Here is a 15580-nt window from a genome sequence, read left to right on the forward strand (position 1 = left end):
AATTCATTCTATTTTTCAACTCCCTGAGATAACTTGTCCTTTAGATAACATTCATTTATCCTTAGAAATATTTAAAATTTAAAAAAAATATTTTTCTTTAGTTGTAGATGGACACCATGACTTTATTTTATTTATTTATTTTTATGTGGTGCTGAGGATGGAACCCAGTACTTCACATGTGCTAGACGAGCAATCTACCACTGAGCCACAACCCCATCCCTTTTAAAATTTTTTTATATCTATTTTTTTTTTAATTGTTGATGGGACTTTATTTTATTCATTTATTTAAATGCAGTACTGAGAATGGAACTCAGTGCCTCACACATGATAGGCAAACTCTCTACCACTGAGCCACAACCCCAGCCTCAATCCTTACAAATATTTTTGTATGTATCTTACAAACCTATTTGTATTTACAGTAAAATGGTTGTTCTTATTTTTTTTAAAGACTGGATTTTTTTATACATTTATTTTATTTATTTATTTTTATGTGGTGCTTGCTAGGCAAGCGCTCTACTACTGAGCTACAACCTCAGCCCTGATTGTCCTGTTTGATAACCTTTTTTACCTATATGTTATAAAAGTTTTCTGTTAATAAATATACTTCACCAGAATTTTTACATATGAATACCCTGTTATATGGAGACACCATAACATCTAATCTTTAGAAGGTTATAGTTTTTTCTCTTTTTTTTTCTTTTTATTGTAAACAAAGTTTGTTTTTGACATTCTAATGGGAAAAGAAATGCATATCATTGTTTTTTTAAAAAAAAAACTAATGATGTTAAGCATTCTTTCATACTTATTGGCCATTTTTATTTCTTTTAGTGCTATCTTTAGATTTCATGTAAAAGTGCCTAATTTTATAAACTTTGCCTATATTTTTCTGAAAACATACATCAATTTTATTAGGTCCATTTTGTAGGACAAAGAAAATGACAGGATGAAAATATTCAGTTACTGATACTTCACATTCAGCCTTGATTCTTAATAGAATGTTTTTATATTGTGATGTCATATTAATTGTTATTCTCTTGTTAATTTGTTGTACTCTTAAAGATATCATGAGGTTCTAAAATATTATATTTTTATATAGTTCTAAAATACTATATTATTTTTATTTTGTTTATAAATGTAAACGCCATTTTAACTTTCTTTTCTATCCTTTTTTGTTGTTGTTGGCACTGGGAATTGAACCCAGAACTTTAAGTATGCTGGGACTTTATGTAAAGTATGCTAGGCAAGTGCAGTATAGCTGCGCTACATCTCTAGCCCCATATTAACCATTTTTAGGGGTGCAGTTCATTTGTATTAATTAAAATTCATAGTATTGTACAGCCATCATCCCTACCTCATTCCAAAACTTTTTCATCACCTAAACAGAAAACTACACAATGAGAAATAACTTCCTGTTTTCCCTCTCCCAGCTCTTGGTAACCTCTAATCTACTTTCTATGTCTGTGAATTTTCCTATTTTAAGTATTTCATGTAAGTGGAATCATATATTTATTCTTTTGTGTTTGCTTATTTCATTTAGCATGTTTTAAAGTTCTTGTCAGTACATGAGTCAGAATGTTATTCCTTTCTGTGACTTTTTTTTAAAAAAAGAGAGAGAGAATTTTTTAAATATTATTTATTTTTTAGCGGACACAACATCTTTGTTTGTATGTGGTGCTGAGGATCGAACCTGGGCCGCACGCATGCTAAGCGAGCGCGCTGCTGCTTGAGCCACATCCCCAGCCCCTTTCTGTGACTTAATAATAGTCCATTTCATATACATCGCTAATCTGAAATCCAAAACTTTAAAAAGAGTTTTTTGGTACCAGGGATTGAACCCAGGGTCACTTAACCACTGAGCTACATTCCCAGCTCTTTCTTTACATTTTATTTTAAGACAGGGTCTTACTAAGTCCTTAGGGCCTTGCTAATTTGCTGAGACTGATCTTGAACTTGCACTCCTCCTGCCTTGTCTCCTGAGTAGCTGGGATTATAGGCATGCTGCACCATGCTCACCCCCACCCCCACCACACACCCCCCCCCCCGCCAATTTTTTTTTTTTTTTTTGATTGCTAGCCAGCTTTCAAAAGTTTTGGATTCCAAAGCATTTCGAGCCATCATTCAAATAAGTTTGGAAGTTCAGGAAGTTTCAGATTTCAGATTTTCAGATTAGGGATGCTGAACCCATAAAATCTATGTAATATTACAAAATCTGGAAAACTCCAAAATCTGAAATATTTCTAGATTCCAAGTATTTTTGATAAGTGATACTCAACCTTTACCTTGTTTTATTCATCCTGTTCATTTGTTGATAGACATTTGTATTATTTCCACCTTTTAGCTATTATGATTAACATTGTATTTTTTTCACTTATTTTAGGTGTATACCTAGGAGTGAAATTATTGTTGTATATGGTAATTATGTTTGCTTTTTGAGGACCTGCCAAATTTTCTACCCCACTCCCACCTTGGCCAGGGATTGAACCCAGGGGTGCTTAACCACTGAACCAAGTCCCCAGCCCCTTTTATTTACTTAAAGAAGGGTCTCACTAGTTGCTTAGGGCCTTATTAAGTTGCTGAGGCTGGCTTTGAACTTGCAATCCTCTCGCCTCCGCCTCCCAAGCCTCTAATAGAATATAGGTGTTGCCACCACACCTGGTGCCAAATTGTTTTTATGGGGGCCATACCATTTTACATTAGCACTAGCCTTAGTTCTAATTAAACATTGTAGTTATTGGTTATTATTGGAGAGTAGAAATTTACTTAAATATATACATTGGAAAAGCTATGGGCAGTTAATGTTTTGTTATTTTACTATCTGTTCTCTTTGCTCTCCTTTCTTTAATTTTGGAAACTGTTGAGTATCAATGTTATTTCCTTTAAAGTATCGTAAATGTAAACTTATTTAAACTTGAATAAGCTTGAGTTTCCAGCCTTCTTTTACTTATCAATATACTTCTCATTTACTGGGAATAAAATGTACATTTTAATACCTTGACACCTGTGATCACAGAGTCCATTATTTATTTGAAGATCCATTGCCTCTTGGCATCTAGTGTTCAAGGTCAGTGCTTACATTTTAAAAAATTTATCAGTCGCAGACATAATTATTGTTTGTTTTTGAAAAGTAGAAAGCAAGAAGGGATGATACTTTATTGAGGACTTGAATAGAATTTTGTCACTAGATGATCTCTAGCATATTAGTAGAAAAGATATTCTTTTAAACCTAATACATTTTCATTTTTAAAAAACAGGAGCAAGCATTTGATCCTTATGAAACATTATCACAGGACATTCTTTCACCAGAGTTTAATGAACATTTTAGTAAGTTGATGGCTAGACCTGCAGTTGCTCTACACTTTCAGGTAAACTTAACTTAAATGCTCTTTTCTTTTATAAAACAAATAAAGAAATACATCACCATCTTATCCTTCAAATGTTTGTAATGCTAGAATAAATTTCACTAGTTCTTCAAAATCTATTAATTCTAAGCTCATTTTAAATTATTTTCTGTTTTCTATCTTCTTTCAGTCTGCTCTTAATGTGGTAAATCTTTTATAGTACTACATTGCAAATATTGAACAACCAGAAGAATCTGGCACATTCTAGATGAGACTATAGAGCTGAATCTGGGGAGCTATTTCAGTATCATATTTCCTATAGGAAGATTTGGAGAAATCTTTTAAAGAAATGAGAATAGCCTTAAATATTCTCAAATTGGTTTCTCTATCAGGTCTACAATTTAAAGAAGATAAATACTGAAGTGAGAAGTAAGATATGAATTTCTTGGTTTAATAATGCATTTAGATAAAATGAAAATAGATGAAGAGAGGCAAAATTTTTATTCTGTCAATACTTAAATGTTTCATTGACATAAGTGATACTTTACTAATTACCTGTAGCAACTTCTACATCTAGACTAGCTCTTTCTTCCAGCATATGAAATGATCAACTCTGTATTCTTAAAACGAGCAAGCAAACCATCTAACCTTTCTTCATTCTAGCTACTCCACCCTTCCATTTTTTCACTCTACTGTCAGTTATCTTCATATTATTTTTTACCCATCTCCCTTAAATATATACATTGGAAAAGCTATGGGCAGTTAATGTTTTGTTATTTTACTATCTGTTATCTTTAATATACCTGGATGTAGTATGTTAGAAGCAGTTTTTAAATTCTTCCTGGTGCTTCTCCTCCTTGAGACCATATTAATATATTTTTTGAATAACACTACCATGGTGTTCTAATCAGGATATAATGCTAAAAACTACCTTTGACAATTAATTTAATTTGCAAAATACAGTGCATATTTCTATTTTATACTTTTGTCCGTAGTATAAATATCTGAATTAGAGTGTTTATGAGGAAAATGTTTACAAAGAAGCCTATCATATTCTTTCTCACATGAAATATTGGTCTTGTCATTGTTTTTCTTGGGGAAAAACATCAGTAAGTCAACTTTAAAAAATCAGCATGAGTTGATTTTAAACCCCTATAACTTTTAGAAAATCATCTATTCTACAGATTAGCAGTTTTCAACACCTGTATATACCTATCCCTAGGTACACATGAAAGTTTTTCAAGGGATAAAAATACACAGATAACTTTAGGGGAATTGGTTCCTAGTTTGCCTGAGACCCTTTTTTTTTTTTTTTAATGTATTTTAAGTTCTCTTTTCCAATTCCTCTTATACATTACCCCTTGCCACATTGAATTTCCTATTATGCATTGATCCAAGATGTAAGAAATCTCCAGGGAACCAGTGAAAAGAAAAAACAAAACAAAATAAAATAAAACATTGCTACTGAGAGTTTATTGAATACAAAGTAAGGTTATCCAAAAGAAGGATATGGGTTGCTTATGGTAAAAACTCTTGGTAGTGAATGTCATATCTCCTTCTGCCTTGTCACATTTATCTGGCTACCTAAGAACTAAGAAGCAAGATATTTATTACAAAGGTGAATATTAACTTTTTAAAAAGTTCTTCATTATTCATTCAGTATAAATTCAGCTTGTAAAGTTCTCATACTACCTGGAGGTAGTATGTTAGAAGCAGTTTTTAAGTTCTTCCTGGTGCTTCTACTCCTTGAGACCATATTAATATGTTTTTTGAATATAATAATCAACTCAGGATTTCTAACTAGTGTTTGATCTAGCTATTTGTTTTACCAATGAAGATTGGCTTTGTCAATTAAGTTGTAAAGCAAACATTTTTCATAAGTTAAATAGCCTTAGTCTGAAATGTATTCAGTCACTGATGAAATATATTTAAGTCACATTTATATTATACATCATCTCTTCAAATACATGCTTTATAGGTATTTAAACTGTGAACATTTCTAATGACAACATAAAAATGGGCAAGAGAGTATATAGCTTTTCAGAATGCCTTTAGGGTATATGGAAGCCCAAATGTTTGAAGAAAAGCTGCAGACCACTTTTGTGAGAGTGATTTAAGCTTTACCGAGACGAAGAAATATATATATTTCTCTAATAAAGGGGGAAATGAGGTAAAACTTAATTTATGGCACTACAATTTCAATACAGCTTATGCTTTTCATTATAGTTTTGACAAGTTTGTATACTTTTTAAAGCTATTTGTTAGGAATTGCTTTTATGTATCTTTGATGTCAGAGGTACATTATTACATCTTTTTTTGCTTTGCAGTCCATTGCTGATGGTTTTAAAGAAGCAGTTCGTTATGTCCTTCCTCGTCTTATGCTGGTGCCAGTGTATCATTGTTGGCATTATTTTGAATTATTAAAGGTAAGGCAAAAACTTCCTGAGCCTTATAGGAAGTACATTTATGAGATCTGAAAACTAGTTTTTGACCTGATAATATTATTTTAAATACTTCTCATTCACAAAAATAAAATATCTTAGGGCTAAGGATGTGTGTGTGTGTGTGTGTGTGTGTGTGTAATAAGTTTTCTAGAAATTTATATATTCTATATATCTTTATTATGTTCAGATCATTTCCATGTGGTAGAAAATTTATTTGTCATTTCACACCCAAATCTTGAGTTACCATCTGATAGAAAAGTTTACTTTTTTGAAATTTTAGAGACACTTAGTACTAGTCTTTTAATTCTTGATTTATTTACATAATAATTTTTATGCATAACATTGCTCTAAATTTTCATCCTATTTTAACTTCTTAAGAAAATCACTTCTGGGGCTGGGGATGTGGCTCAAGAGGTAGCGCGCTCGCCTGGCATGCGTGTGGCCCGGGTTCGATCCTCAGCACCACATACCAACAAAGATGTGTCCGCCGATAACTAAAAAATAAATATTAAAAATTCTCTCTCTCTCTCTCTCTCTCTCTCTCTCTCCCTCCCCCTCCCTCCCTCCCTCCCTCCCTCCCTCTCTCCTCTCTCCTCTCTCACTCTCTCTTTATTTTTTTTTGTTTTATTTTAATTTTTTTATTGGTTGTTCACAACCTTACAAAGCTCTTGACATATCATATTTCATACATTAGAATCAAGTGGGTTATAAACTCCCATTTTTACCCCAAATACAGATTGCAGAATCACATCGGTTACACATCACATTTTTACATACTGCCATATTAGTGACTGTTGTATTCTGCTACCTTTCCTAACCTCTACTATCTCCCTTCCCCTCCCCTCCCATCTTCTCTCTCTACCCCATCTACTGTAATTCGTTTCCCTCCATGTTTGTTATCCCATTCCCCCCATAACCTCTTATATGTAATTTTGCATAACAATGAGGGGCTCCCTCCATTTCCGTGTGATTTCCTTTTTTTTCTCCCTTTCCCTCCCACCTCATGACTCTGTTTAATGTTAATCCTTTCTTCCTGCTCTTCCTCCCTGTTCTGTTCTTAGTTGCTCTCATTATATCAAAGAAGACATTTGGTATTTGTTTTTTAGGGATTGGCTAGCTTCACTAAGCATAATCTGCTCTAGTGCCATCCATTTCCCTGCAAATTCCGTGATTTTGTCATTTTTTAGTGCTGCGTAATACTCCATGGTGTATAAATGCCACATTTTTTTTTTCCATTCATCTATTGAAGGGCATCTGGGTTGATTCCACAGTCTAGCAATTGTGAATTGTGCTGCTATGAACATTGATGTGGCAGTATCCCCGTAGTGTGCTCTTTTAAGGTCTTCAGGAAATAGTCCGAGAAGGGCAATAGCTGGGTCAAATGGTCTCACTCTCTCTTTAAAAAAAAAAAAAAAAGAAAATCACTTCTGAGGTTGTTGTTTTTTGTTTTTTGTTGTTGTTGTTGTTGTTTTTTTACCATGCAGTATAGTATTCTTTCTCTCACAGTTAGGACCAAGTAACACATTCAAAAGCATATATAATATATTCTTTTATGTGTATATGTAATATACATACTATATATCTTTTTAAAAATGATTCTTTGCTTTATTTTAACTTACTAAACAACCACTATTCTTAGTCACATCATCAAGAACCAAGAGATCTAGTAAGTGAATGGTGACAAGGTAGTTGTGGTTTCAGGATGAGTCAGGCCATCATAGTCAATGTCTTGATCTTACATGCAGACATAGTAGCTATAAGAGCAACCTTAATCATCCAGATAGGGAAAAAAATATTTTAACTATATACAAATCAGGATTTTAAAATGTTGACAAACATAGAAGACAAGTATAAGACTAATGATAGGACTTCTGAAAAGACATGTACATTATCTAGAAATATTTTAGAAATTCAAGTAAATATCTGGGGTCATGCATGTATTATTCATATGAAGCCAACACTCTCTTTATGAGTTCTTTATGGATTATTCCCTATTTAAGGAGGTCTCTATTTTAAAGCTTCACAGGAAGTTGTATTATTAATAATTTTAATGAGGTCATTGAGAAAGATAAGTCATTATTTCAATATGAAATAATTTGAAGTTTCTTTAGGTAATATTTTTTTACCTTTTACCTTGAAAACCAGAAAAGTTACAAAAATGAAACACTAAACTCCCTTCACCTTGATTCACCAGTTGTTAACTTATGCAATATTTGCTTTGTCATTCTTTTTGTGTGTATGTGTGAGTAAATTCATAACATCAAAAGCTTGAGATATATCTATTGAAAGAAATGTCCTGAACCTTGAAAAAGACTTTGAGAAATATTTTACTGCATATTTACTCTTTTAGTACTGACACATCATTTAAGGACATGTTGAATAAAAATAATATGGGGCTGTTTTCTAAAACAATTTTTTTAAAAAAAATCATAGTTTTAATGAATTGAATTTCCCACCAAATTACTAACTCTACTTTTGTAAAAATATAAAAAGAAATTTATTACTACCAAAAAATAATCACACACATATTATTTCACATCTAGGCAGAGCTCCTATTCCAATAGAGACAAGTTCGAAATTTGTTATAATTTCCCATGCTTCAGACATACAGATATCCATGGTAGTTGTAGCATTTTACAGGAATTCAGGAGAAGCTTGGTAAATATTTCAGTGAAGTCCCCTAGAGTTGAGAAAAAGCTTAAATGAGGTGTAAAATCTTGGGTAAGATGCACACAACTGAGAAGAATGATTATATCTTCAGGGAGGTTTATAAGATACTACAAATTAGTCACTTCAATTAATCACTTCTATTTTATTACTTAATTTAACCATATATTGCAAGGGTGTTTATTCTCATTGACCTTTCATCCAAAGCACACTCAATTTCATTAAATTATACTTATCCAGTTTGCTTTTAACATAGAAGGGATCCTTTTCAGTTTGTCATCAGATGTAGAAATAGGCCAGTGCTTTACACAACTGTTTGGTGTCAATGTATAGAGAGAGTAATGCAGCCAAAAGTTTGTACATTGGGGTTAGGGCTCCTAGGTTTGAGTATAGGTTCTACTGCTCCTTTTAGGCATATTACCTAACTTCTCTGCTTCACTTCCTTCATTTGTACCATGTTTATGAAAATAACACTTATCTTGCAGAGATATAATAAAGATTAAATAAGCTAACTCAAAAGAAAATGGACAGAGAACTCAAAAAATATTTATTCATCATTATTTGTCTTAACACCTAAAATTTTAAGTGTTTATAAAATAAGTCATTCTAAGTACTTCTGCTAGTTATTCTTTGGGGTACTTACCATGAACAGGTAGTATACTAATGAATGAATAGAATAGCCACAGTCTTTAAGGTGTCTACAGTTTAGTGAAGGAAATGAAGAAGAATAAGGAATTATACTATAAGTGCCTAATAGAAATGATACTGTGAGACCACCATGGTAGGAATAACTAATTCTTCCTAGGGCAGTTAGAAAAAAAAAATCATGTGGTTGTTGGATGTTTAAGGATTTATCCTAGTAAGTGTGTATGTCCTTACTCATTTGAAGAAGTCATGAAAGACAAATGCTGAGGAACTATTCAGATTGACAATAGAAATGTGAGAACTTAGTGCAACTCTGGATCCTATATTGGGGGAAAAAAAATCCTAAAGGACGTTACTGGGACAAGTGACAGAACTGGAGTATGTATTATAGATTAGGTAATAGAGCTTTATCAGTGTTTAATTTCCTGAAAGTGATCACTATACTATAATTCTGTAAAATAAATAAATAAACAAAAAGAAAGAAAGAAAGAAAATCCTTATTCTAAAATGTACCACTGAAATATTAAAAGAGTTAAAGGGAACAATACTATTTGTTGTACATTTGAGTTTTTCTTACATTCCAAAAATAATCTCACAATCATTCAGCAGTTGTTCCCCTTATTCTTCAAGGAAATGGATAGTATCACAAACTACACTTAAATAAATAGTTCAAGGGGGGGAATGGTGAACACAGAATGATGAAACTTGTGGAAAAATGTTAAAAAAAATTAGTGATTGATAGTATATAGGAGTTGAATTGTGTAAATTTTTGCAACTTTTCTGTAAATGTGCTATTACTTTAAAAGAAGAAAATAAAGAGAGAAAAGGCATCATTTGAAGCCATCTTCCTCGAAAAGAGGCATTTCTAGATATCCTAGAGGCTAAGTTCATTGGGTGTTTAGGAAGGCAGAGCCAATATGTAGAAAGTGTATGGAGCCATAAAAGAGAATGACTGATTTGCACGTAGTTCAGAATGGTAATTTCTGTGTCAATGTAAGAAATTTAGAATACAGCCTTTCAAATATCTGTAGAGAACTAGCTTGGATATTCTTAAGCTGATATTTATGAACTATTACTGCTGAGAATTCAAGAAATATTTTGCAAATTATTGGATGAAGGTTATGCCAGAGTCATGTTTTACATACTATTATCAGTAGGAAATCTCATTTTGTAAATATCCTGAATTTTTTTTTTCCTGCTTGACAACTTGTGATTATTACACAACTATTTTAAAAAGATGTGTAAGAGTTTGGGCAGGCTTAAGCTAAATAGATAGTAGATACTTACTATTCTTGTAGCCCCAGAATCTTAACATTAGTGGCAATTTGGGAATTTCTACCAACAAAACAGAATAAAAATGCCTTAAGCATTTTATATCATCAACATCCATCTTTATTAAAGTATTTTAGAGTGTAGCTGTGAAGAATCATCAAATTTTTAAAGCAACAAAATAAGTGGTTTTGCTAGTAATTTTCACCTTTAAAGGTCATAAACTTTACATGGTAATTTGACCCTTTTGTGCTAATGCTTCATTGTTTTATTTCTTAGTCTAGGGATTAAGGCATTTCTTCTAATGATAGTCATTTAAATTATTTTTATTGCTAATCTCTTGATAGCAAGACTTCTGCATAAAAAGGCCAACTGTCTCTGTTTCATATGTGGAATAATTTTTAGGACTTTAAATGAAAGATAATGGACCAAGTTCTCAAACAATATTCAACCATTTCCTTACTGAAAAAGGAAAATCTTGTTGAATGCTTTTGAGATTGTGGTTGGAAAATGAGGAAAAGGCAAAGTTTCTAGGAAGTTAAAGATCATAAAATATTGCTACATCGATGTTCATAGCAGCACAATTCACAATAGCTAGACTGTGGAACCAACCCAGATGCCCTTCAATAGATGAATGGATAAAAAAATGTGGCATTTATACACAGTGGAGTACTACTCAGCACTAAAAAATGACAAAATCATGGCATTTGCAGGGAAATGGATGGCACTAGAGCAGATTATGCTAAGTGAAGCTAGCCAATCCCTAAAAACAAATGCCAAATGTCATCTTTGATATAAGGAGATCAACTAAGAACAGAGCAGGGAGGAAGAGCATGAGAAGAAGATTAACATTAAACAGGGACGAGAGGTGGGAGGGGAAGGGAGAGAGAAGGGAACATTGCATGGAAATGGAAGGAGACCCTCATCGTTATACAAAATTACATATAAGAGGAGGTGAAGGGAAAGGGGGGGAAAAACAAGGGAGAGAAATGAAGTATAGTAGATGGGGTAGAGAGAGAAGATGGGAGGGGAAGGGAGGGGAGGGGGGATAGTAGAGGATAGGAAAGACAGCAGAATACAACAGACACTAGTATGGCAGTATGTAAAAATGTGGATGTGTAACCGATGTGATTCTGCAATCTGTATACGGGGGGAAAAATGGGAGTTCATAACCCACTTGAGTCAAATGTATGAAATATGATATGTCAAGAGCTATGTAATGTTTTGAACAATTAATAAAATAAATAAATAAATAAAAAGTTGACCATATGCACACTCTAAAAAAAATAAATAAAATAGATTTAAGTTTTTAAAATTTTTCTAAAAGAAGTGATAATAATTTTCCATATTTGTTCTTCCATAAATATACATTTAGATAATTTCTGTATGATAGCTATATATTATTTCTACTTTGAATTTTTCATCAAAAGGATTGAAACATTGGAGCATAATCCAATGTACATTATTTTTTACAAAGTAAACTTCCTTTCTGAGAGTGAGATGTGAATGAATTTTGGAAAATTAAATAAAACCAGAGCTTTGGGGATTAACAAGCCAGTTTTTAAATTTAATTTCCAATGGTTATAAGATAGAATATTAATTTTTATAGTTTCTTGATTTTTGACTAGAATGGTTGAATTCTGTGGTATAAACATAGATTTCTTTATGAATTCTCTTTGCAGAAAAGTTTCTGATGGATTTAAGTGTTTTTCTACTTTATTATGTTGTAAAACAAAGATATGTAAGCTTTTTGAAATGGCTAAAACTTGAAAACTTGAGTATTTAATCATTAGAGAATATAAAATCATCTGTGGGAGTTTATTTTATTTTCTATATTCATAGTTACTGATAAATTAAAGTAGCATGCACTCTTCATGTTTTAGGTATTTTAGGCTATTATTGTAAATCTGGAAGATGTTCCAGTGATTTTCATTTTTAACTATTTGTGAAAAAAAAAGTCCTTTTTTTACTGTTTGCTAATAATAATTTGTATCTATATTGTATTTGTAAAAAAAAGGTTGGTTTAAGAGGTCATAAAGTAAAATTTAGCTAGTTTTATTAAGTATATTTAAAATGTTTTTAAAGTTTTAAATATTTGATGATTCTTTCTCTATAAGAAAATTGAGAGAAGAATCAAACAATGCAGTTTTAATTTATCATTTATTTTTTTCTTAGCAACTGAAAGCATGTAGTGAAGAGCAAGAAGACAGAGAATGTTTGAACCAAGCTATTACTGCTCTCATGAATCTTCAAGGTAGTATGGACCGAATTTACAAGCAGTATTCACCTAGACGCCGACCTGGGTAATTCCAAACTGTTAAAAATATGAATATTGGGGCTGGGGTTGTGGTTCAGCGGTAGAGTGCTCACCTAGCATGTGCGAGGCCCTAGGTTCGATCCTCAGCACCACATAAAAATAAATAAATAAAATAAAGGTATTGTGTCCAACTACAATTGAAAAATAAATATTTTTTTTAAAATGAATATTTTCTGTATGCTTCATTGTATCTGATACTTGGTTTTCTCAAAAAGTGTAATTTATAATGATGGTTGCATTTTTAAAAGTTGTGCTTTTTCTTTCGATTTTTTTTGGTTGTTTTAGTTTTAGGTTAGCATTGTCATAATGTTAAGATACACTTAATGAATCTAAAAAATTTTTGTATAATCAGTATAAGAATTTAGGATTCTTTTGTAATTTTAGTACTTATGGCATTAGGAGTTTTGAAATATAGTCTGTAGTACTTCACTTTCACAGTAATGAAAGTATATTTTAGGGACAAAGTTAGAAAAAAGTAAATGTTGTATATAAAATTTTTTTCTTTTGAAAGTCTGGGAATTTAACCCATAATTTCATGTATTCTGATAACGATGTGCTTTACCACTGGATTACACCCTCAGCCCAACTTAATATTTTTGTCACTTGATTTGAGATAGTTCTCACTTGAAGAAATTAGGAATTAGGACTGTGTAATCATTGAATAATCTTATATTCATTTTTTTATTAGGGATCCTGTTTGCCCTTTTTATAATCGTCAATTAAGAAGCAAGCACCTGGCCATCAAAAAAATGAATGAAATTCAGAAAAACATAGATGGATGGGAAGGCAAAGATATTGGACAGTGCTGCAATGAATTTATAATGGAAGGACCATTGACAAGAATTGGTGCTAAACATGAACGACATATTTTTCTCTTTGATGGCTTAATGATCAGCTGTAAACCTAATCATGGCCAGACCCGGCTTCCAGGTTACAGTAGTGCAGAATATAGATTAAAAGAAAAGTTTGTCATGAGGAAAGTACAAATCTGTGATAAGGAAGATACTTGTGAGTGCAGACATGCTTTTGAATTAGTATCCAAAGATGAAAACAGCATAATATTTGCTGCTAAGTCTGCAGAAGAGAAAAATAATTGGATGGCAGCCCTTATTTCTCTTCATTATCGTAGTACTCTAGATCGAATGCTAGATTCTGTTTTATTGAAAGAAGAAAATGATCAGCCACTGAGATTACCAAGTCCAGATGTGTATCGTTTTGTGGTAAAAGACTCTGAGGAAAACATTGTTTTTGAAGACAACTTGCAAAGTAGAAGTGGAATCCCCATTATTAAAGGAGGAACTGTGGTGAAATTAATTGAAAGGTTAACATATCATATGTATGCAGGTATGTGAAACTCATTGTGAGTACTTACCTAGGGCCTAATTCCCAAAAGCTTTTTAATGGTGTTCAAAGATAATGTATAAACCCATTTATCCATCATCCAACTTTAATAATTGTCAACTCATGTTTCATCTATTTCATTACAGATTTAAATACCCTACTCCCAGAATTATTTTGAAGATCTCAGGGGAAAAAAAATGAATTGCCTCCAGAATATTAAAATACTACAGAATCAAAAGGGATAAATATCTAATTAAATGTTTCTAAAATATAATATTGTTAACTTGATTAGTTATTAAATAAGTGCTCATAAAATTTGCATATTAATGCAAATTTTAAAAATTTGAAAACAATCCTTATTTATCAAGAAAATACCACAGTTGGCAGGAAGAACCAAACCAAAAAGGAAGGGAAATATGGTACTTTGAATTAATTAAACTGAAAAATTGAACATGAAATATGTTTATGCTCTACTTTTTCAGATCCCAATTTTGTTCGTACTTTTCTTACTACATATCGTTCGTTTTGTAAACCACAGGAATTGCTAAGCTTACTGATTGAACGGTGAGAAAAATGTATATTTTACTTGCATTAATATTTTATAAAAAAATTAACTGTTCTGTACCTTGCAAAGTGCCTAGTAGCTGGTTCCTACTCAGGTAGGTGTTGAACATAATTTATTTGGCATTACATTAGATGTATTACCATACTTTTTAAGTAGTGTTTGCTGTTTGTAACATAGTTCTTTTCGGCTATTAGCAATATTCCAAGAGGTAATCTTAAATACCCAATTTAATACAGTTTTTAAAAATATTTTTTAGTTGTAGTTGGACACAATACCTTTATTTTATGTATTTATTTTTACGTGGTGTTGAGGATGGAACCCAGCACCTCACATGTGCTAGGCGAGCGCTCTACTGCTGAGCCACAATCCCAGCCCCTTAAAGACCCAATTTAGAGAGAAAAAAACAACATTATAGTAAAATTTGTTCTGTTATTTAAGGGAATTTTCCACTTTTTGATTTTAAAACAAATTTGTTATGGAAAATTTCAAACATGTGCAAGAGTAGACAGAAAATATAATGAACCCATTTATCCATTATCTCACTTCAATAATTATCAACTCATGTTTTATCTGCTTCCCTACAGATTTAAATATTCTACCCCCAGGATTATTTTGAAGTAGATCTCAGAAAACATATTTCGTCTGCAAATATTTCTATGTGTATCTCTGAAAGTTAAGAATTTTTATTTTAAATAAATCATGTATTATTATTAAGCCTAAAAAACAATTCCTTTATTAATATTTAAACATTTTTTGAATTGAAAAAAATTTTTTAACTGAATGTTTTTTATTTAGTGATACTTTAAATGCTTTGTAGTTTTAAAAAAAGAACCTGGCTGGATGTCATGGAATGGGTCCATAATTCTGGTACTTGGGAGACTGAGGCAGAAGGATCATTTCAGACAGCCTGTGCAACATAATGAGATCCAATTTCAAAAAACAAAATGTACTAAAATACATATATACATACACAAATATGTATATGTATATACAC

General features: G+C 31.8%; 1 protein-coding gene across 2 annotated transcripts in view; it reads left to right on the forward strand.

Moving 5' to 3' along the window:
• SOS2 (SOS Ras/Rho guanine nucleotide exchange factor 2) overlaps positions 1-15580 on the forward strand; it is a 91048-nt gene that overhangs the window by 37370 nt on the left and 38098 nt on the right. Inside the window, exons 7-13 of one of the 2 annotated variants that reach the window (XM_081290740.1) lie at positions 1428-1488; positions 2378-2412; positions 3252-3362; positions 5666-5764; positions 12539-12666; positions 13369-14024; positions 14504-14585. In XM_081290740.1, the coding sequence (XP_081146866.1) occupies positions 1428-1488; positions 2378-2412; positions 3252-3362; positions 5666-5764; positions 12539-12666; positions 13369-14024; positions 14504-14585 (1172 nt within the window). The remainder of the gene's footprint in view (positions 1-1427; positions 1489-2377; positions 2413-3251; positions 3363-5665; positions 5765-12538; positions 12667-13368; positions 14025-14503; positions 14586-15580) is intronic. The other variant, XM_081290741.1, reaches the window with a different exon arrangement.

Source organism: Spermophilus citellus, assembly GCF_964194105.1.
Source record: "Spermophilus citellus genome assembly, chromosome: 4".
Taxonomy (NCBI): domain Eukaryota; kingdom Metazoa; phylum Chordata; class Mammalia; order Rodentia; family Sciuridae; genus Spermophilus; species Spermophilus citellus.